This window comes from Leuresthes tenuis, unplaced genomic scaffold, assembly GCF_036924035.1.
Source record: "Leuresthes tenuis unplaced genomic scaffold, fLeuTen1.0.hap1 SCAF_8, whole genome shotgun sequence".
NCBI lineage: Eukaryota > Metazoa > Chordata > Actinopteri > Atheriniformes > Atherinopsidae > Leuresthes > Leuresthes tenuis.
Window position 1 is genome coordinate 9,367,458 of NW_027325362.1, and position 21,914 is coordinate 9,389,371.

General features: G+C 42.3%; 1 protein-coding gene across 1 annotated transcript; it reads right to left on the reverse strand.

Annotated features, from left to right (window-relative positions):
• Positions 1-2,392: 2,392 nt before the first annotated feature.
• Positions 2,393-21,590, reverse strand: adss2 (adenylosuccinate synthase 2). Its single transcript, XM_072390742.1, has 13 exons — positions 21,279-21,590; positions 13,890-13,992; positions 10,600-10,668; positions 10,462-10,512; positions 10,220-10,286; positions 6,744-6,851; positions 6,281-6,362; positions 6,052-6,178; positions 5,052-5,206; positions 4,515-4,639; positions 4,054-4,151; positions 3,570-3,719; positions 2,393-2,483 (listed from the first exon to the last, which is right to left on the reverse strand). The coding sequence occupies exons 1-13, from the start codon at positions 21,465-21,467 to the stop codon at positions 2,431-2,433; spliced, it is 1,377 nt and encodes a 458-aa protein (XP_072246843.1). The 5' UTR covers positions 21,468-21,590; the 3' UTR covers positions 2,393-2,430.
• Between the last annotated feature and the right edge of the window lie 324 nt (positions 21,591-21,914).

Here is a 21,914-nt window from a genome sequence, read left to right on the forward strand (position 1 = left end):
CAAATAAAGTACAGTTTCCTTTATTCATGGTCCTAGGATTTCCTTTTACAAAACAACATACTTTGTAAAACATCAGTGGTATATTTTTGCACCTGTATTAGTTCTTTTGGACGTGTGGCCAAACATACCTGTTATACATTCTGTTGTGGGTCTGGGCTGCAGGAAAATCGACTTTAATTTGTCATGAATTAAATTAGAGCGTTGCATTGTTCCGTTTACTGAAGTAAATCCTCAGTATCAGCTCTGATCAGTTCTTTCACAGCTGCTCGAGGGTTAAGATGGCGTACAGTAGATTAATCCTGGAAATGTTGAATCTGTTAATCGAACTGGATTAAGGACAATATTTTAACTCAAAACAGTCAAAAGACAGACAGGAAATTCAGTTTGTCGTTTCTTTATCTGGGGAATTTCCTGTTTGTCTTGATTATGACTCAACATTAGAGCACATTTTAAAAATGTTTTGACACTGATGACTCATTCTTCCCTTTTCATTGTTATACCTTTTAAATGTAGCTTTGGTGAAGGTTAAACAATGACGCTCTTTCCTCTCACCCGCTCTTAATCCCTGGCGTTAGGGATTCCCTGTTACCTCTGTCACTTCTGCACTTTCCACGCTGTCAAAATTCACCTCATTCCTAATTTGGCGTCACTGTTTGGTCCAATGATCTCCTTGCCTGCAGTTTTCTTGAGCCAATCATTAAGCACCATGTTCTTTACACTCCTGCTCCGACGTTCTCTCAGGACAGGACAGACTTTCACGGATCCGACCTTCTCCCTATCTCTACTTCCATCTGATGCCTCGTGGGAAGCCCCTTCTTCTTTATTTCAGCTCATCCAACACCAGCGTCTCGACTCCAAGGCTCTGGTCTTCTCTCTACATTTACTAACTCAACTTCCAAATGACTTGTCTGTTTTGAAAAAAGCTTAACCAATGATGCAATGGTCTGTGCAAACGTATCATTCTGATGGATGCTTCATTCATTGGTAACTGTGAAAAGTTTCTGGTTCTCAACTTGGAATCACCACAAGTCAGATTTAAAATGTGGTAACTGGGGTTTTCTAATCCCAACTTTGACTGTATTTGGTCATTCCTCACTTTTCCAGACGATGACACATTCCTGTTTGTAACAGAACAAAAAATCTATTGTTTGGATGTTTTTTCTGATCGTCTTTCGCTTCAGTTCACTTAGTGAACGACTTAAAAAGTAAAAAAAATTTGAACATTTTGAGTTCAAACCTCCCGTATAAAGATTCAGCAAATGGCAAAGCAAAGTGAATAAAAACAGACCGGTACCACAGTTTAGGATTTAGGATGTCCAGTTTAGGATTAAACCAGGCTTGTTTTTCTGATACAAAGACACACGTTATAACAAAGGAAATGACAACAAAATATCATAATTTATATTTATCAATTCATAAGTTACCATTACCTTTCTCCCACATTAAAGGAACATTGTGCTAAAAGTGCAAAGAAATAAAAGGTAAAAAGAAACAATCACATGAGTAGAAGGATGCTGGCCTACTGAACTGATTTTCATTTGAAAAAGAGTTCGTTACAATAGATTCTCTGTAAAGTTTCATGGAAAACTCACCAGCTAAGATTAAATCCTAAAACACGAGCCTTCTTACAGTATGGGCAACTTTTCATCATCATCCAATGGAAGTTTTCATTGACTAAAAGACAATTAAAAGCTCTTTTTTTTGGTTGAATGACAAGGCAATAATGAGTGCGAACATCTGTCTGACAACAAAAGCACAAGAAGACAGATTTAAAAACGAACAGATCCCTTTATCGAGTCAGGATGTGCTGCACACCCGGCAGAATAAAACAAAGCAGATATTGTCCAAAGCATCTAAAGTGCTGAGGTTAAAAAAATGATTTACACCGAAGTGGCACTGCGCGTTTCAATCACAGCATTAATCAACAAAAATACACTTATCGAGAGTTTAAGCAGCCGGACACGAGCGCAGTTCCTTCGGACAGTCTCCCGTGTCGTTTCCTGGCGTTGCGCTCAGAGCCGATGGCGGCTGGTGTTGCCAGCTATTTTGTTTGCTTGAAATAAACGACTACGACATCAAAACGGACAAATGAAGAAGGGACGCTGTTATCCTGGAGTTTAAAACTGTTAAAAAGATGGAGACGTTGGAAACTTTTCAAACACAGTGGTCAGTCTGATGCGAGTCTCTTCTGGAGAGGTCCGGTCCGGTCTGTAACATGGGACAGTTTGACGCTACAGAGGTAAAACATTACAAACAGACGTGATCGTGTCTCTGCCGGAGAGTTGAGACAGGTAGGTAGGCTGTGTGTGTGTGTGTGTGTGTGTGTGTGTGTGTGTAGGGGAGGGGGGCAGGGCGGGGCGGGGCTGGGGGGGCAGGGTACAGTTGATTCGCTGCTGCGCGTCATCTTCACTAGTGTTTCTCCTCCTGCGTCTAGAACAGCTGGATCATGGACTCCCGAGACTTGCCCACTCCGATCCATTTGACTGAGGAAACAGGGAGCAGGAAAACGATACTTTAATTTCTTATAAATAGTTTGGGCAAAGTTTGGAGATGTGGTCAAAACCCTGAAATGAGTTTTTTCCTCCACGCGTCACACGCAACGGGGCATTGTCTGCGTCAGACGCATTCTCTAACAGAAACGAGGCCTTCGGGAGCTGGCGTGACGACTTAATGTCGGGCCCAACTGATGTGAATCTTTTGCGTTCTCACACGGCGCTTCTATGTCTGACAACTAAAAACATTCAACTTGAAAAGACTGCGTTTACCTGCCCTATAATAACCTGGTTAATGTAAATCTGCTTTTTGTGTTTTCTTGTTGATTTGGTGTGTGTTTGTGCAGTGAAAGTAAATGGTGTAAATATGACAAATAGAAAAACTTAGGCTCCAAGTTTGACGGTAGACATGGTTAATTCAAATATCACTTCCTTTCACAGCCCTTTGCCTGCCTACAACAGGGGTGTCAGCGTCAATCTAGACTTTCAACCCCCCTCTTGTACTGATCTGAACACAAAAGAAAATTCTTTTCACCACAGAATCTCTTAAAGGGTTTGGCTGTCGTTTATCTTTTGACTCAAGCTTGGTTCATTTTTTTTGTTATTTTGTTACATTTTGCTTTGTTTCCCCTGACAGGTTCGTAATTAACCCAACTCTAAATCCAAAACTGTGAGGATTCAACATAAGGTCATAAGTAGTCGTCGCAGGTCAAACTTGCAGCCTGAAGGTCCTGCCTCTAAACTGTTAACAGCTTCTTTGAAGGTGTTCAATGAAACCAGCTCCCACAGCCAACTCCAAGCAGAGAGTTCAAAATACCCCCCCAATTCAGTTAGGGCTTTAGGGATGGTTCAAAGTAATTAGTCTTAATCTAATGAAAATGGTCAGCTGAATAATCAAGGATGACCAAAAAAAAACATCAAGTGCAAAGTTATCAAAAGGGGGAAAAATGCCAGTGGGAGTAAATGTGTTGGCATCTGGGCAGAATGGGACCCGTTAAAAGAGAAAAGTGTCAGATGTTGCTCCAAAAATACTACAGAGGAAGAGAGTTTAGTTCTGTTTGTGTGTGTTAAGCGTACCAGGCACTCCCACATGCTCCTCAATGAAGCGAACGTATTTCTGGGCGTTCTCAGGCAGCTCCTTGAAGCTTCGAGCCGCCGAGGTGTCGCTGTTCCAGCCGGGTAGCGCCTCGTACTCAACCTCGACGCGCTGCAACAGCTCCTGATTGGCTGGCACAAATCAATGACAATAGAGACTGGTCAGGATGAGATCACACCATTAACCTTACAGTAGAGCAACGGCTGTATCACAACAGATCGATATGTCTCGGCCTAGAAGTGCCGCTCTCTATAAATAGGCGTATAGATTAGAAGAAGAAGAAAAGAGATTTGGCGATATCCACTGAAAGCAGAAAGGCATCTAATCCACTCTTTGATCTTGATGTTAAAAGCCAAAAATGTGACTCAGTTGGAAAAGGCTGCATCCAAACTACTGAACCCGATAGCCTGAGATTCAGTCTTATTCACTGCCACTGAACACGTCATCGTTCAAACATAGACCCACCTGGAAAGTGAGGTATAGTTTGGTCGTTGACTTTGTACGCTACGCCCACTTTGATCTCTGGGAACACGTCAAGTATGTCAAGTTTGGTGAGGGCTAAACTGCAAGAAAAAAGGGACAACTTTACATAAAAACCAACAAGCCCTGCCTTTTTAAAAGTGACCTTTAAAAATACTTTGCATCAATGTTTTTAACCCATACTGGATACACATGAACTTTCACCACAGCAGCCGTCGGTATGTTTTTAAGCAGGAATGTTTTTAAGTATGTTTAGTTAAAAAGCAGAGCTCAGATGTATTCAAATCAAATGAAAGGTAATATTCAAGTGAGCTGTACAATAATAATATTACTATTAATAATATTAATAGAAAAGCACAAATCTTTTGTATCAATTTCAAATGAAGAGTACATGAATGAATGAATGAAATAAATGTATTAATGAAAGAAAACCAATGAAGCCTTACGCAGTGAAGCCATTAATCATGTGTGCATATTTGATGAGCACCAGATCGAGCCAACCACACCGTCTTTTCCTGCCGGTGGTCACACCAACCTCCTTCCCTCGAGTCTGGAGCAGCTCTCCGACCTCCTAAAAAACCACAATGTGAGCACACACAGTATTTAGAGAGCTGTTGAAATTCGTATCATCCTGCAGTTACAGAAACGGAAATAAGGCAACCAGTGGTTAAAGTCACGAGCAGGTGTCGCTGGCTGATTAACTGACCTTAACAAATACCGAAAACTACAGTTGAGTGCAATGTAAGCAGACGTCCTCCAGGTGGTGCCGTTTGACAATCATATCAAGCCACAACCCCACAAATTGTAAGTATAATGATCGGAAGCGTTCTGTTTTTGCTCAGCTTCTGTGACACTTGGGTTTTATGCTTCATTGTGTCTGTAAAACTTGAGGCTTGCTCTAAACTGCTCGTTTTTCCTGTGACAAAAACGCAACTTGAAAGTTAAAAATGGCTGTGCTTGAGGCATGTTGTGTGTCCTCTTACGTTGCTCTGCTCTGAGGGGAAAGCACCGATGCCCACTCTGGTGGTGTACGCCTTCACGACCCCATAAACCTCGCCCACATTCTGAGGAGGCATGCCGAGGCCAGTGCACACCCCGCCCACCGTGCAGTTGGATGATGTCACAAACGGATATGTCCCTGCAACGACATCAGCAGTGAACTCATCCTGCTCGACATCTATACAGTAGAAACCGGCAGTAAAACGTGCATCTGTCTGCTGCTAATGTGACAAACTCAGTGAATCAGTCGTGTCTTCGACATGGAAAACATAAATAAGACCTCAGAGAATAATAAACTGATGTAAAACAGATCAAGGTTTGTGTTTTCAGACCCAGATGCTGGAGGCTGCTCTCATGGAGATCGACCCAGCGTTCAGACACAGTTCAGATGTCTACAACAGCGCGTTCATCAGCTCTAACATGTCCCGTCAAAGTGCTCGTTACATAAATGCTGGCGCCATACATGCTCCCAAATTCCAAACAAGCCTTCATGAGAGTTTTGTGAGGCTTAAAATCTAGAGATGAATCAAAATTTGTTGCTTCAGAGATGTTTCCTAATCAAGTACAGACAGTCAGTCAGAGAGAGGGAATGTTTGGCTATCAGAGTGCAGAGTTAAAATAATAGTGTTGATTGGTGTCACTGCTCTCAATGACTACATGTCTGTTCTGTTACAGCAACGCGTTAGTGTTGAGATCAGTATATTATTATCTGAGAGGAAAAATACAGCGGTCATCTTCGTTCTCATGCACAGTCCGGTGACAACGAGTGGTTTTAACTTGTGAGCGTGGAAGATGAACCTGAACACTGTGGGCACGTCAGAAAACAGTTCGACTCACCGTTGTCTCTAGTCTGGCCTCCAAGCAGGCTTTTGTAAAGAGCATTGCAAACTTAAAAGTATCCAAACGTTTGTATTCAGTCCAAATTTACAGAAGCAAATTAAAGTGAGGCACGGTCATCTGTGGCGCCCGCTGGGATTTACTGACCGAAGTCAATGTCGAGTAGCGCTGCGTTGGCTCCTTCCACGAGGATCTTCTTCGGAGAACCATGAAGAGCCTCGTACATGTAGTGCACGCCGTCCCTCACCATGGGCTTGATCCGATCCACGTAGTCCTACAACGAAGAAATTCATTATATTACAGAAAGAAAAGAACTTTTAAATCTGTAAAGACAGGCCTTTTCTCTTTTAATAACTTTTTTTTTTTTAATACTTACCTTTAATTTCAGCAGCTCTCCCTCTATGTCAATCTCCAGTGTTGGGTACATAGACTTATACTGCCGGGCCAATACTTTATACCTGTAACATACAGCAGTGGTCAGCTTTGGTTAGTTACCTTTCACACTGTGGCTCTCGTCATGTGATATGACTCTTATCAGCAATGTGATGCAGTGGGATAGAGAAGTCCCACCTTTCCCTCATGTTTACATATCTGCAAACATTTCTTTCCTTACATTACGTGACGCTATGTTTGAAAACGTGAGCAGTTTGGGGCATAAGGGAGCATTACTCTAGGCCTACGTGGCAAAACATAATAATGAGGCCAGTCGGGTCAAAGCAAAGAGCCCTGTGACAAACATACTTTCTTTGTAGATTAGTTTGAAATGTTAAATCTTAGCTGTGCTGACTCTGAACGCTTGTTAAGTAGAGCCAAAGACAGGTATGTCTGCTGGAACCGACCTTTCAGAGAACTGAGTGAAGTCTGCCAGCAAATCGCATATCCTGAGACCGCTACGAGCTGCTTTGGCGGAGTACACCGGACCAATGCCCTTCTTCGTCGTCCCGAGGCTGGGCCGGGCCAAAACAGAGTGGGGGAAAAAAACAAAACAAAACACAGAAAACACATTAACATGACCTCAGTCCACGACATGCCTTTTTACCGTTTCAAAGTTCATGTTAGTCACACGGTTCCTGGAAATTCTTAACACCTCCTGACCCAGTGGGTTTAACTCGAAGGAAAATCCCCGAGTATGACTGGATCTAAAGTCCATATGACTGTTTATGAGACTTAAAATGAAAGAAAAACATGCAAAACAGACTCTAGAACCAACATGTCTGCAACAACTGCAGCTTGGTAAAATGGCTATTAACTGGGGGGTAGGTGCCAGCACGTGATGTGGAAACTATTTGAATATTCCACTGGTGATCATTTCATTCTCAGGTGAAAGACAGACACAGATCATCCCGTCACACTACTGTACCAGCTGAAACTCTGTAAGGTCGTTTTATACACGACACACTGTCAGGGGAAAATGACTGAAACAAAGTAAACCAAACACACATTTCCATAGGACAGCGCGTCAACATCAGAATACTCTGTCTATTAAAAGGAAGGCTTGGCACAGCAAAATTTGCTTACCCACCATGCAAACTACAGAACAGAAATAGACAAAGGTCCTTGGCGGTTATTGAGTTTCACTAATAGCAGCCGGTCGGAGTAAAACATGAGGTATCCGGTCACCATGTGTGCAAAAGTGCGTGAGTGTGAGGCCGACATGTTTTCACCAGTGGTTAGAAAGTCAGACAGAAAAGTTCAACTGTAATCACTTTTTTATGAAATACGGGACAATTTAGCCTCAGAATGATGGACAAACTCGTGAGCTAATGAGAAATGTGTGCGAGTTCTTTTGTAAGAAGACGTTTGCATTGCATTTCATCACCTTGAATGTTTTTGAGTACATTACAACACTTTTCAACTTAAAAATGTAGAGAGAACATTTAAAGGCACCATCAGACTGCGTCAGAACACACATCCATAATAATTCACCTGATTGAATGGTTTCTTATATTTCTTCCTTTCAGTTCTATTTGTAAAGCTGTAAATCACAACAAATGTCACCACAAAGTGTTTGTGTTGTGTGCTTGTAGCGTCTTAGAGTAACTACAGAACTGAGAGTCTCTTATTCAAACTTCAGACTCTAGACTTGCTTTTACTAACTTTAGGAAACCTAAACCGGAAACTTGAATTTAGACTAAATTGTGACTAATTCCACTTCTCATACTTGTCGTTTTTTTCTAAAATACAGATTTGTTAAACTGTATCCGTTAAAGAGCTTTTATCGTCTTTGCACATCTTCAGATCTTTTGGTAGTTTTTGCATTTAAATGCAAAGGGGTTGCAGCAGGGCTCGTACTGCAGCATGACTGTCGCTAATGGGAATCCACAGCTTGTAATGACTGTGTCGTTAAGGCACCCCGGTGAACATTTACTCTTTCTCTGTCTAACACACACTCTCGCTTTAAGTTTGGGGCTTTGGCTGCTGAGCTGCCTGTTCCTCAGGTTTGTCAAAACATTTTCTCACAAAGTTTCCGGTAGTTTACTGCCAGGGTAAATAATGAATGAGAAAAACATAATTAGAAAAACAGAGAGCTGAATAACTGGATTTACAGCATGCCAGAGCAGTGTGTTTGCACTTTAAAGCCAGTCAGTGGGTCTACATGATAAGATTAATTCAATTCAATTAATTCAAGCTATAGTTGGACTATGCTCCTTATTTGGGAAAGGGCAATTATCCAAATATATATGGCGGTGAATAAATCGAATCACTGGCACAAAGCATGTCATACCCGGTACAATAGGTGGCGCTGTACCCATTTCACTACCAACAACAACCACAAACTCAGGCATTCGAGAAAGATGGCGAACGAAGAGCAAGATTAAGCTACGTCCCTCTACGTTTCGTTTGCACAATGCAATGCACAACAGCGCTCATGGTTGCGATGATTATGGAGGAAAGACGCCAGCGCTGATCGTCTCCTTCGACCTCCGAGTCACCACCCCGGGAAAAAATCTCGAACATGCGCAGAACACAAAGTCCAATTCACCGTATACAAGCATGTTTAGTGCGACTATCAACCGAGTTATCTTGGGGTCTTAATCCGACTGCGAGGAACCCGATCCGGTCCATTTTTAGTCAGACTAAGGTGTATACATGAACTTAATAACGCCATTAATTTGATTCTTTATCGTGCCATGTAACCCCACTGAGTGAAAAAGCAGGAACCTTCTGGTTTACTCGGTCACTGGGAGACCTGCTGCTCTTTGACCCCTCCGGACAAAGCTAATCAAGCTCATGGACGCTACTCTAAAATAAAGTTGAAGCTTGTGTGGAAAGTGAAGAGACATGTATGTGAAAGCAACCATTTTGACCCAAGCACTGCAGTCCTAAAATATTCTAAAGATGTCCTGAAATCTGAGAATGCAATGTCTACAGCAATTTGCTTTGGGTTTCTACCTGGAATTCCACTCCCACCCCCGAAGTAAAATGCCTTAAGATTAACTGTTGCAAACAGAAATTCCTGCATATCTTCCAACAGTTTGCAATTGAATCAGGTGCTTCTCAGCTGAAAAAAAACAGGTATTGATAAACATAAAAACATTCCTGCAGCACCGGAGTTCACCCCGGAGTCCCTTCAAGGCCCCTGATCAAGCAGTCCTCCAGAAAATGGAGGGAACCCAATAAAATGTTCTGATAACAGGTTTCATACAAAGGATAATTACAATAATTACATTTGCACTGACGCAATCAGCGTCTCCTTAACAAAGTGATGCACTCAACCAAGGTTTTGTGGTGGGAACATCTCGATCCGTTGTGCCATGTGATTATAAAACAGCTGTCAATGCACCTTGATGCGTCTTTTCTTTTTCTTTTCAGGACTTCTTGGTACGTTCAAAGCAAAGTATTTGTAACGATTCCTCATGAATTTACTCTGCCCAAATTACCTTTACATGAGGGTGTGCCAAGCTAAATGAAGACAAGACAGAACCGCTAAGGCATTCCTGGCTGTTGTGGAGCAGTTTTATGAGAGATGAATAACTGCTATTTGGCATGTAACGTTGCAGACTTTTTACGAGAACAGCGCCCACAGTAATCGACTTTTCTTCAGCCCCTTTCAGAAAAACAACGAAAGAAAGAGCGTTCAAGCAAAGTTGGGAGTAAGGATACGACATGCTGCAGTTCGGCACGGAAGTGTAAGAATAGTTTTCACTTGACTGAAAGCTGCAAGTTGTGTAATACAGCATGTGGATCAGTGGTGAGCTTTGTGACGTCAAGATAAATCTCCAAACTGATCCCTGTCCTTCCACGTTTGTGATCATGGTGCGTGTCGTGTGAGGATGTGAGTGTTGCAGCCATTTTTAAGCAACAGGTTCCTTACTTCTTGCCTGCTTGCTCTTGCCTCTGCTGTTCCTGAACGCCATCGACCGCTTGGTGGAAGTCAAACACTGCGGAGGAGGGAGAGAGGGGACACACACTCTCACACACCTCAGAGAAAGCAGGGCTCACACACCCCCCAGCACCCGCCCGCACACACGCACACATTTCTCCATGCCTCCATTCGAACTTTCACACACACAGATTAAAATAAAAGAGTCCAGAGGCGGACGTGGAAGAACTTACCAATGTGTGCTCGGTCTGAGATGATCAACCTTTTCTCCCAGTCTTTTAGGCCTGAACACACACACAGATACACTTTAAGTCTCCATGGTTGATTAAGGATAACAGATATCATGGATATGATTCCCATTAACCACTCACCTTTTCCTTTCCGTTCGTTTTTTTCAGCCTCTTCAAACAGGCCTGGAAGGTGGATCACGACACCATTGCCTGAGGGAGAAAAGAAATTAAACGACGTTTGAGTTACAACAGAATTCTAGCAAATGAAAAATAATGTCACTGTGGGTCAAATAAATGGCGTTTCCCTTGTTTCTTATCCTGTTTTAATTTGTCAGGTGTATCTAATGACGCCTTAGAGGGTTTTTTTCTTGAAAAACCATAGAGAAGGAATAAGAGTTCAGTTTTGTCATTTTAAAGGCTGCAGTTTCTGATGCTGTGAGCAGACAGGTGTTGAGCAGCTCCGAGGATCGATATCGAGGCCAATCCAGGCTTAATTTGATGAATCAGTATGAGCTGCTAGTATCACGGTGCTGCATCGTTGCCACAGCCGTCCTCAACAAAAGGAACATTTTGCTCTATATGACAATGGAAATTGAGGGTGCACCAAAGCTAGTATGATTTCTGACATCCAGACACTAAAAACTCTAAAGCAATGCTATTCAAATAAGAAACGTTACCAGCAGCAGGCCATATCTGTGGTTGTTAATTAAAGCTCATCATGTGAGCATATTCATGGGACTGTCCCTCTGAAGCATGAGTTTGTGCTCAGGTTACTCGGTAACAGCTACATATAGTCACATCATGTCAGGTTTGCAGATAAATCTTAATACTATATCAATAATTTAAGCTTATAAAGCTAGTTTGGAATCAGACTTAAAAGTAGAAGTCAGAAAGTGTCCCCTGGTACAACCTGCAAACACACCAGAGGACTGATCGGGAACCTGGGGTCCTGTCAAATAGTCAACAAAATGACCTCTTATCGTCTTTTCCTCGGCTCTTTTCCTTGACCTCAATGGAAATCGTCAAGAGGTTAAGAAAAAGCGGCAGGAAAGAAAGTCTTAAGCACTAAAACTACAACTGTTTAATCAATATTTTACAAAAGGTGCTTTAGATACTTAATCTATTGCAATCCTATCAGGCATATATACCATGTAATATAGAATATAATTTCATTATGAAAGATTCTAACTGTTAAATATAGTGTTGTGACAGGCTGCTCGTCCTTCTGACCTCATATTTAGCAAGGAATTGCGGGACGGAAGAACCTCCTTTCTCTCTGGTGAATAAAGACGATAACTAAGTAAGAATTGGAGCTTCCCTTCACGGAAAAATCTAATCTTAAGTTGAATCTCAGCTAAAGTCAGAGTGTGCCACTGCCAGCCTGACTGTGATGTGAAACTCTGTCACCAGCTCTCATGAGTATTCCAACAGCTGGCTCTAATTATCTTTTAATTGAGCAGCATTAAGTGGAGAAGGCAAGGTAATTACTTTGACCAAATTAAATGTAAGAAATGAAGAATGCGATGCAAAATGACACCAAGAGGGAAACGGTGTGAGAACAAATGACCAGCATTTCCCGGATAAACACGTTTAAAGACACTTTCAGTTAAAAAAAACCTAGTAACAAACCTGGCTTTAACCTGCAAAATGACTAACAGGAGATCAAAACACGTACAGCTCACAGTGTGATGGATGTAAAAAACCTTCTCGATTTGTTTTGAGGTCTCTCTGTAATCTGACTCGGGGCAAGTTATCAATGGGCATCCTGAAAGTGTGAAACCACTGCACGGACCTGTGCCTGAACGACGAAGGCCGACTGACTTCACATCTGTTTATTGCACTTAATGTGAAACGAATGGATGGAAATAATCAAACAATACTAAAAAATACATTTAATGAACATATCAAAAAAGCACATCAGATCTTAGATGCATCAAGATGCGGGGACGGAAGATTCTGATTTACAAATGTCAAAAAACTATTTTCTACATGTTAACCGATAAGATGATGTTGACGGAATGCAATACGAGTTACTCGGAAAAGCTGAAGTCGAACGCGGAACAATGTGGAGCTTGTGGGAAATCTGAGTGGTACTCCCTGCATTAGGCTGGAATCACAGATCTGATGAGCCACTTGAGAAACCACATGTTCACAGCTCAAGTCGAAGCTTCAACCTGGCTCGGAAAGCTTCTTTGAAGCAGGGTTTAGGCACTGCGTTGTGTACTTTGGAGCTGAGAAACAACATGCCAACTTTATTAACACAGTGACTCACACGCTCAAAAATTTAGATCAAAACCAAAGTCAAGAAAAGAATTAAAAAATCTGGTCAGACCTGTGGTGCGTGCCACATTTGATGTGACAGAAACCGTCGACTCCATAAAAGATGATTATCAGACAGTCTCGTGTGCTCTAACAGCCGAGTGATTATATTGCTAATCAGATATGAAGTTCCTTTACCTGTTCATTCTTTTTCGGTGCTAAAGATAATATGTCGGCAAAGTATGGTTCCAGTTAACTGGCCACATCTCCTCTAATTGTTTCATTACCATGAGGTAAATGGAGGTAAATTCATGAGGAATCGTTACAAACACTTTGCTTTGAACGTACAAAGAAGTCCTGAAAAGAAAAAGAAAAGACGCATCAAGGTGCATTGGCAGCTGTTTTATAATCACATCACAGCTCTATGAATCATAATCGGATCGAGATGCCAAGAGGTTCCCACCACAACAGGACAAGGACAGTACCTTACATACTGAGCCACGGGCCACGGTGGATCACCACCAGGTGGGAAGATATAGGTTTACAAGGCATAATCTCCCACTTTAGAAAGAGCAAGTGAGTCCGAGATGTTGTCAATACAATCACTGGATCTGCGTCATCTTGTCCTCAGTATGTGACTCTGCCATGACTCTTGTCCCTTATGTGAACTACTCAACCGTATTTGGAAGGCACAGGTGGAGATTCACCACAAACCACGCAATAAGCTCCGATGTTTAAGTCATTTTCTGAACACACTGTGCGCAATTAAATGTGACACGGAGCATTTCAGCCTGCAGCGGAGCACTAATATGTCACACACAAATAAAATAATGCAGAGATATGATTACTGCAGCATCAACGGCCGTATGCTAAAGTGCAGATGCGTGGAGGGTTGGAAGCCTTGCAGAAAGAGTTAAGACTCCATTAGCTAATGAAGTTACTGCAGATGAGTGGATGTGATGCAGCCTGGAGACTGGCGCTGAGTCAAGCTGATCACACTAAGAGGAGCAGCCTTGAAAGCAGAGTCTGAAACAGTGATGACGAGCGCTTGAATAAATGTGATTCTGATCAAGTCACCAAGAAAATGAGTGAGAAAGGATGACCTTGGGAGTGTGCCTACCTGTGTGAGCAGATTGCATAAAAGTGAGGGTGTACTGTTGTGTATTACACACCGATGAAGGCAGTGACCTTGGGGTTGATGATTCCGCTGGGTAGGAGGTGGAAGTCATACTCCACCGAGTCCACCACCACAGTGTGTCCCGCGTTGTTGCCGCCCTGCAGAGAAACAACATGGCTGATGAGGTGAGGCAAACAGAGGCCTAATGGAGGCCTAAACTGTTTTACAGAGAGTGAGGACAGGCTGAATAGTTTGGCGAGTAGCAACGAGCACAAACCCCTGGTCTGTTAGTGTTGTTACGCTGTGCTGTTGCTGAGACGCTCCTGCTCAGTAGTGTGCACTCAGACCTCAAATAAACATCTTGGAACAATGTAAACTTACTGACAAACGTGTCAAGTTCAAATATCGCTGGTATTAGATGTTAAACAGCTGAAAGGTCTTCAAGTCTTTCGAAACATAACCGCTCGAACAGGTTCTGACAAGACTGCTGCTCCCAACGTGCACAGAAATGAAAAAACTTTAAAAAACAGAACTTGAGAAGCAGAGATATTATCTTTGAGCTGTTGCTCTTTTAGTTTTCTGCTCGAGTTGTTTTCAGAACACGCACTGAATCCATGATCTGTGTGAGATGTGTTGTAGGTCCAGTTTACATCTGCGTTAAAATTCTGTCTGTTTTAATTATTTGCTCTGCAGTAATGAAAAAAGGAGCGGCTTGCACTTTGTTGGCCTGACTGTTAGCCCCCAGCATCCAGCCTGAGGATGTGATGAGGACACAAGTGATAATAAGCAATGCTTTAATTGGCTAAAACAAAAGCTAAACATTACAAACACCCTGTTTCACAATCAACAAGATGTATTCATTCATTCATTCCTTCCCCAAAAACAATCACATATCCATCCTCTGTAACTGTACTGACCATAACTCTCTGATGGCAACGGGCAAACACATCCGCTGGTCAAAAGAGACAATGTTTTAATACGAGCAGATATTAACTTGCCAAATGTCCATCTGGATGCAGCATTCAGGCTGCATTCACATGATCGAGCACAGCTGACTGCACAGAAGAAAGCACAAAGAAGTGGGAACTACAGGGAAGGGGAACAGCCAGTTCTTGGAACAGGACACACAAACCGACCAGCTTTGTTCCTCCCTGCGATATGTTTCACACCCAGAGCTTAAACATAAGCAGTGAAACTCTAAGAAGATAAGCAGAAAAAAACAGCTTGGGAAACAAAGGGACAAATAAGCGAAGACAACAGTTTTATTCATAACTGCAGATCCATTCTTGCCCCTGCAGCTTGTGTCTACCGTCTTTGTCCATCCTGTGTTCCCAACTCTGTAGCCCGTGGTTATAAATCAAGCTCAGCATGTGCTTTGGCCACATGAAGTTATTCCTGGCCATAGCGGTTCCCTTAAGGTGGTGATGGGTAACACACCAAAGGGGTAGGGGGGCAGATGCCTCTCCTTTTTAGATACTGCTTTTACGATCCGCCCCCGTCCCCCACAGAACCAAAGAAGTACAGTCTTCCTACAGTCCCATGATCGGAGTCTCATTCCCATCGTGAGAGACAAACCCTTTTACTGCTCACCTGCTACTGTGCTGTTCCCTGTGCGCTGCGGCGAGCAGACAAAGACACACCTGAAAGGTTTGATATGAAAAAGATCTCAACTGTGGACTCAAAAACGTGAGATAAACACACGTCTCAGGCCTTGCTTTGGTACACAAAGTGGCTTACCATAAGCGTGGAGCACATCTCAGTCGTTAGAACGAGTTCATTAGTTCATCCTTTATTGCAATCTTTGAAATAAATTAAATAGCTTTTAAGTGGAAAAGATTTACAAATCTTATGCTCGCCGTCTGTGCAAAATAAACAAAAGTTACTTCCAACGAATTCAAGGTGAAAACGTCTCACTTTTATTTCAACATTTGATATATTTTCTATGTATTATTGTGAATGAAATATTAGTTTAATATTAGTTCATACTGGTTTAAATCCCAGCAGGTGGCTTTCTGTGTGGAAACCTTAGGAGTGAGCGTGGTTGTTCATCTCGTTTGTCTCTGTTGGAGACAAGCTGATGGAGTGGCGACCCGTTCAGGGTGGACTCTGCCTCTTGCCCGACGACAGCTGGAATAGACTCCAGCCCCCCCACGAGCATGAATTAAATATGGAAAAGATGGATGGATTGAAAAATGTCATTTTACAGTGTCACAACTTTTTTGGAAATGTGGTTTTAAACTATGAAGCATCTAAAGAGCCTGATTCTTCACGGCAGTTAAAGAGAAAAAAAAGAATATGTTGGAGTTTTTGCAGATGATCAGACACTTCCTTCCAAATCTCTGCCACCTTTCTGCCTGCTGAGTGGATTTAAACCGTCTACGCTATTTCTTTTTGTTTTTTTATGCCTTTAATGGATAGAACAGTATGAGAATGCAGGCACCTGCACAACCCACTACGCCACTGACTACCCCCTACGCTAATCCCCCCCCCCCCCAAAAAAAACCTCTAATCAAACTACTCCCACAATGCAGCTTTGCAACTTAACAGTCTAAATCCCTCACTGCATGTTAAACATTTTCTCTAAACACAAATCTCCCCCACAGTTTGCAACACGTGTTACAAAAGGCGCAGTAAAACTGAAAACCAGATCAGCAGATGTCACTATACATCTTTTTTTAAGAGCTTGAGCAGAACTCGTCTTATTACATTTGTTTTTTTATCACAGATGTACCCGATTAAGCTACTGATGGCTGAACTTCATGTAGCTGCTGCTGGTATTGCAAATGCCACCGTGGGGGACCAATCAAATGTAAGTCAGGTTGATTTTTTATTTATTATAGTATGTCGTAAAATGTGCCATTTCTTAACAGGAAATGTAAATATCATAGTCAGTATCTGTACAAAGATATTGAAGATTAATCCAGTGTTGCATCAGCCATGTTTTTGACTGTCTGATTCCTTTTAAAGTCTCAGCTCTTGCACAAACTCAACAAAATGAGACTGAACAAACAAAATAAAGAACACACACATTTCTAATGGGGAAGGTGTTTCACCACACTGTGTGCATGCTGTCACACTGAATCCTCTGCCTAGAAATGAAACAGGAGCTTTTTATTTGTTCTGTTCACCTTCGGTTATTACGCAGTTTTCAGTTAACACACAGGCTGTGTAAAAGCATGCAGCCAGGACGTCACGTGGAGCACCGTCACCGTCTCAAGCCCTGATCTTGGCAGACACTTGCCCTTTTCGATTATAGTTTGACATTAAGCGGCAGTTATAATCTTTACCCAACTGCAAAGGCAGACGGGCCCTAACAGCGGTGAAGAAAAGGCTCCTCAGCTCGAGCCCTGGAGCTTTACAAGATGCAAAGCTAAATAAACTAGATGCACACTATAATACAGACTGTGTTTGCAAACTCTAAAAGAAATCTAAGCTAGAAAGAGCTGAGCAGGATGCTCATGATTAGATTCAGTTATTAATTGACTTATTTCAAATAATAATTAAAAAAATTATAACATCAAAGTTGATAGGTGACTTGGAGACAAAGTCCATGAATCAGAAAACAAACACAGTTACTGCAGCTTGGCTTTGTGGGAACAAGCATGTACATATTTCTAATGGGTGCGTGTGAATTCTGCCGTGACATACACAATAAGTCTCCAACGACCGAACGTCCACAGCCTCTGTTTACAAAAAAGTCCAGTGAAAAGACTAGCAGGGCAACCAAACCAAGTGTTTCCATAGTAACAAAGTCTGGAGCATTAATACCGTGAGAGGCGCACGTCCTTAAAACTGAAATCATACATCATTATGACACAGACCACAGCAGATAAAGTGAGCTCTGGCAAGGCAAACCCAGAAGGCTAAATCCACAGAATAATCATGACTCAGCCTATCTGGAATCAAACGAGACCACTTCCACTTGATGAACTTGTTTCACAGCTCTTTCATCTAATTCTCAAAATCTCCAAGGAGACAATCAACAGCGTGTTTTAACGATAAACTCTCAGAGTCCAAGGCGACATAACTGCTTTATTTGTCCAAACAGCTCTCAAAAATCTTGGGCTGAGTGTTTAAGACTAAAGGTATGACCCTGCAGTAATAACTGCATGAACACATGATAATTAACAACAGAGACGTGCCCTTAACATCCCGAAATATGTTTTACGCCATCATCGACACACTGCTCAGATCATAAGACCCTGGACTGTAAGGAATACCGAGCAAACTGCTGACAAACCCTGTTTTATAAAAAGATCAGCGCTATCTGCTCGGCCTCTTCACTGCACACTCGCATATCAGCGAGCCCACAATAAACACAGATGCACATGTGATGATGTATGGAGTGGACGCTGTGCAGGCCGATCACTTTTTCTTATTCAAAAGCGCAGTTCCAGTCTTGGCAGGACAGCAGGAAAAAGGAAGCTCCAACACTCAGGAGAATCCATGTTATGTCAACTTCTTATCAACAGAGAAAACTAATGGTTCCCTGAACGCCACAGTCATTCCGAGCTGTCAAAAGATCAATGAGGATGTTTCATTATTGAGGCTGGGAAACATGGCGTGATGCTAAGAGGTGGACGGACTGTCCTAATTAGAAAAAAACAAGGTGGAAATATTAACATCAACAACGGCAGTGAAAATATGCCTCACATTCATGTATATTACTGCTCAATGCAACAGTCGTTACCACAGAGAAAAACGTCTGGTTTAAGTCATATCTTGTTGCAAAGTTAAAAAATATACTGTATAAATCTTATGTAACCACACCAGGTGCATTTAATGCTTAATTTAAGAAGATGATCAATTCGTATCTATTTCAGTTAAAGACAAACTAAGACTCAGCTCTCACTTACCGTAAAGTCACCCCAATAATAATCAGAAGTATAAAACCAGCTTTAAGCCTATACATTTTCTAACTGAACTACACTGAATGCTCACTATTCATCTCAACTATACTGGTAATATAGTAACAGTACCTGTTAACAACTTAACTTGAGATGAAAAGGTTCAAACTTGCAAATGTATGCAGTTTGTGTCCCACGATAAAGATCTTTTGAATGTGTGGGACGTAACTGAACGCGAAGGAACAAAAATAATAAATACTGCATATATAACACTGACAGGTGAACAAAACCCAGCTGAGGTGTTTCCAAATGTTTCGTTGTCTTGACAATAACTAGCCCGGTTCAAAACACAAGGTTAAAAGTGGAATGACTGCATGGTTACACAGCCCAGAGAGACCAAATATGACCAGTCTCTTACGGGTCAGCCAGACCGCTGCTCTCATCTTTGATTAAATACGTGGCTGTGCGCCATCACGGCAGAGGCTTTTCAAGCATTTCAGGCCCTCCCTCTGTTGCTGTTACTCCCCAGGCGAGACAAATGTATTTATATAGCACATTTCAACAACAAGGTGATTCAAAGTGTCCCGCCTACCCTTTGTCACAGAGTTCAAGCACAGCAATCGTCCCAGCACAGTACAAAGTCAAATCCACTGATTTGAGTGAGGAAACCAGAGCGGATGAAAATTCATCCCAGATCCTGAGGACTAAACCACTGAGTCAACATGCCGACGGAGAATAAGTGAAGGGGTCAGGTGGAAAAAGTCTCCATTAACTGCACAATCACATCCACGTCTTTATACCCAACACATGTGAAACCAGATGTTGGTTTCTGACTTTGAGAAGAAACCAGCATCTGTTTACACGTTGAGACACGCATGTATCAACACACATCTTTACTCTTCTCTCTTGCTTTGCTTTTGCATTGCAGCCACTCCCATGCTGTCTGAAAAGATAAGGTGGTTTATATTTGGTATGTGTGGGGTGCATGTATAGATATGTCTAAGTGAAGCTTCGGGACAAACTAATCACCTCAAATTTAACAATTTGTTGAGAAAAACTCCACCAACCCGAGGTGACGTTTTGGTGTATTCCTACAATATTTCAAATAGCATGCTTGAGGACTCCAGTGTATAATGATCATGTTTCACAGCAGACTGGGAGTCGTTTTTTCTCCAATCAGAGATAATGCTGGAGAGATGACGGTCATACTGCACATGCTCAGTTTGATCCTCTCCCAATCAGAGAGAAAGACGGTACGTTGAAATTGGCTGCTGGATTTTAAGGAGAAAAGAAAAGTCTCGAATTTTGATGAGAATGTACACAAACTCAGTCCGATGATGTCGAAGTGATGTGGTACGTGTCGGGGTTATGTGAGCACGTGATTGCTCGCAAGGTTGAGGCGTTTGAAACAAGCCAAGCAGTCAAGTCAAAACAGTAAACACGACAGTATTTCTACAAAATGTTCGTTCAAACAGTCTTATTTCTTGTGGTTAAAAAACAGACATAGACTGTATTTAACGTCAGATAGAATGTGACTAAAGGATCCGCCATGACAACAGTTTACCTTTTGCAAGTAAATGGGATTCGTAAAAGTTTGTTGCACTGCAAATTCTTCCATTCTTACCGTCTTCCTGTAAGAAGCATAGACCTTAACAGCCTCTGTAACATCTGCACATCAAGCTATACAGGTAAAACTCCATTACTGTTACTAGATAAATTTACTAAAATAAACATACGATATGCTATAGAGGGTATACGCTCATCAGATTCTGACTTAAAGCGCTATGTATAAATGTTTGTGATGTCATAGCGTTTAAAATTTGGAGGCTTAGAGGTTCAGATTTCGGCATGGGAACAGTATGGCGCCTTCACAAATCGTTGCTAAAATAGTAATTCCACAAGTGTCTGCGGCACATGATTTCGTACATCACACCGCCAACATCAGGAGACTCCATTGACGACACTGACTGACTTTAACACACAAAAAAGCCCACTCTTAAGTGATGCACCTGGCTACTATTTACCTTCAGCTATCACGTTGTGTGCACACGACAGGAGACAATTGATCACAGTATTACAGGTGTTTGAAGAGCTAAGCAGCTAGCAGAAATTCAAGGTGACTTTAGCAAAACATGAACATTAGCTAGCAAAAAGTCGCTGTTAGCTGGAAAGGAAACAATGCTGCATTCAAGCAATGTCGGCAGAATAGGAAAAATACTAAACATTTTTTTTCCGACTTTCAGAGCGGTTGGCATTACTGCTAACCTTGTTATTACAGCTGATTAATATCAATGAATATAACAATTCTGCCATCATTTCATCGAGATGTCTGGTGTTGTTTCACTAAAAGGGTATTGTTGTTGCCACAAACTCCCACACTCTGGGTCCGGAACTGTCAAAAACGTTTTTTCCCGCTTGACTGCTGGCAATTAAACGGTGTGACATGAATGCAGCGTGACAGCGCGGAGGAGCGGTGTTTGGTAGCTAGCTCATAACGGTTACCTGCGGTATTTCCGGTAATTACCTTAACCCGGTAACAGACGCATACTAAGTAGGTAGTGATGCGAGAGGAGGTGGGGTGGTGAGGGATCACATACCTGACATCTGCACACCATATCCGCGTCTTGTGCCAACAGATCCACAACTTTCCCTTTTCCCTCGTCGCCCCATTGAGCCCCGAGCACCACGGTCACTGTGTTGCCAACGGACGGTCTATGAGCCCGTTTCGTCGGGCTGTCGCTGCCGTTCGAGGCCCCGGCGGCTTCCTGGCTCCCACTTTCCGACATTTCAGCTGGGTCCCTGGGTGACTACACTCGTGCGCTCTGCCGCACCGTGATGCTTCTAACACCAAAGATAGAAACAACAACTGAAGGAGCTCACTCCACAGCAACGTTAGAAGCGAGGAAGTAACACACTGCACATGCGCAGACGTGTCGGGACTGACAGCTGAAAAAACCTAAAACATGAACAAAAACGGAAAACCTTCACAACTGCAGCTCAGTGAAATACATCACTGATCGTTTTCATTTGATTAAAGCTTAAAGCCAGTGTCATATGTGGTGCACTTTGACAAACATAGTTGTCTGAGTCCTATTGGAAGTGAATCATCTTCATACTGTTAAAATCTCAGATGACACTCCCCCAGCTGGAGGTGTGTTACGGCGGGTAAGTAATGGTGTTAAAAGTACCCTTTTACAAGAGCAGTATGACCCCGCATTTAAAGTATATACAGT

Excerpts from the sequence above, each read along its gene's own strand:
- adss2 (XM_072390742.1), bottom strand. The coding sequence starts at position 21,467 with ATGTCGGAAAGTGGGAGCCAGGAAGCCGCCGGGGCCTCGAACGGCAGC. Across the intron at positions 13,993-21,278 it reads ATATGGTGTGCAGATGTCAG|GGCGGCAACAACGCGGGACA; the intron begins GTATGTGATCCC and ends GTTTCTCTGCAG. Across the intron at positions 6,179-6,280 it reads GAGAGCTGCTGAAATTAAAG|GACTACGTGGATCGGATCAA; the intron begins GTAAGTATTAAA and ends TCTTCGTTGTAG.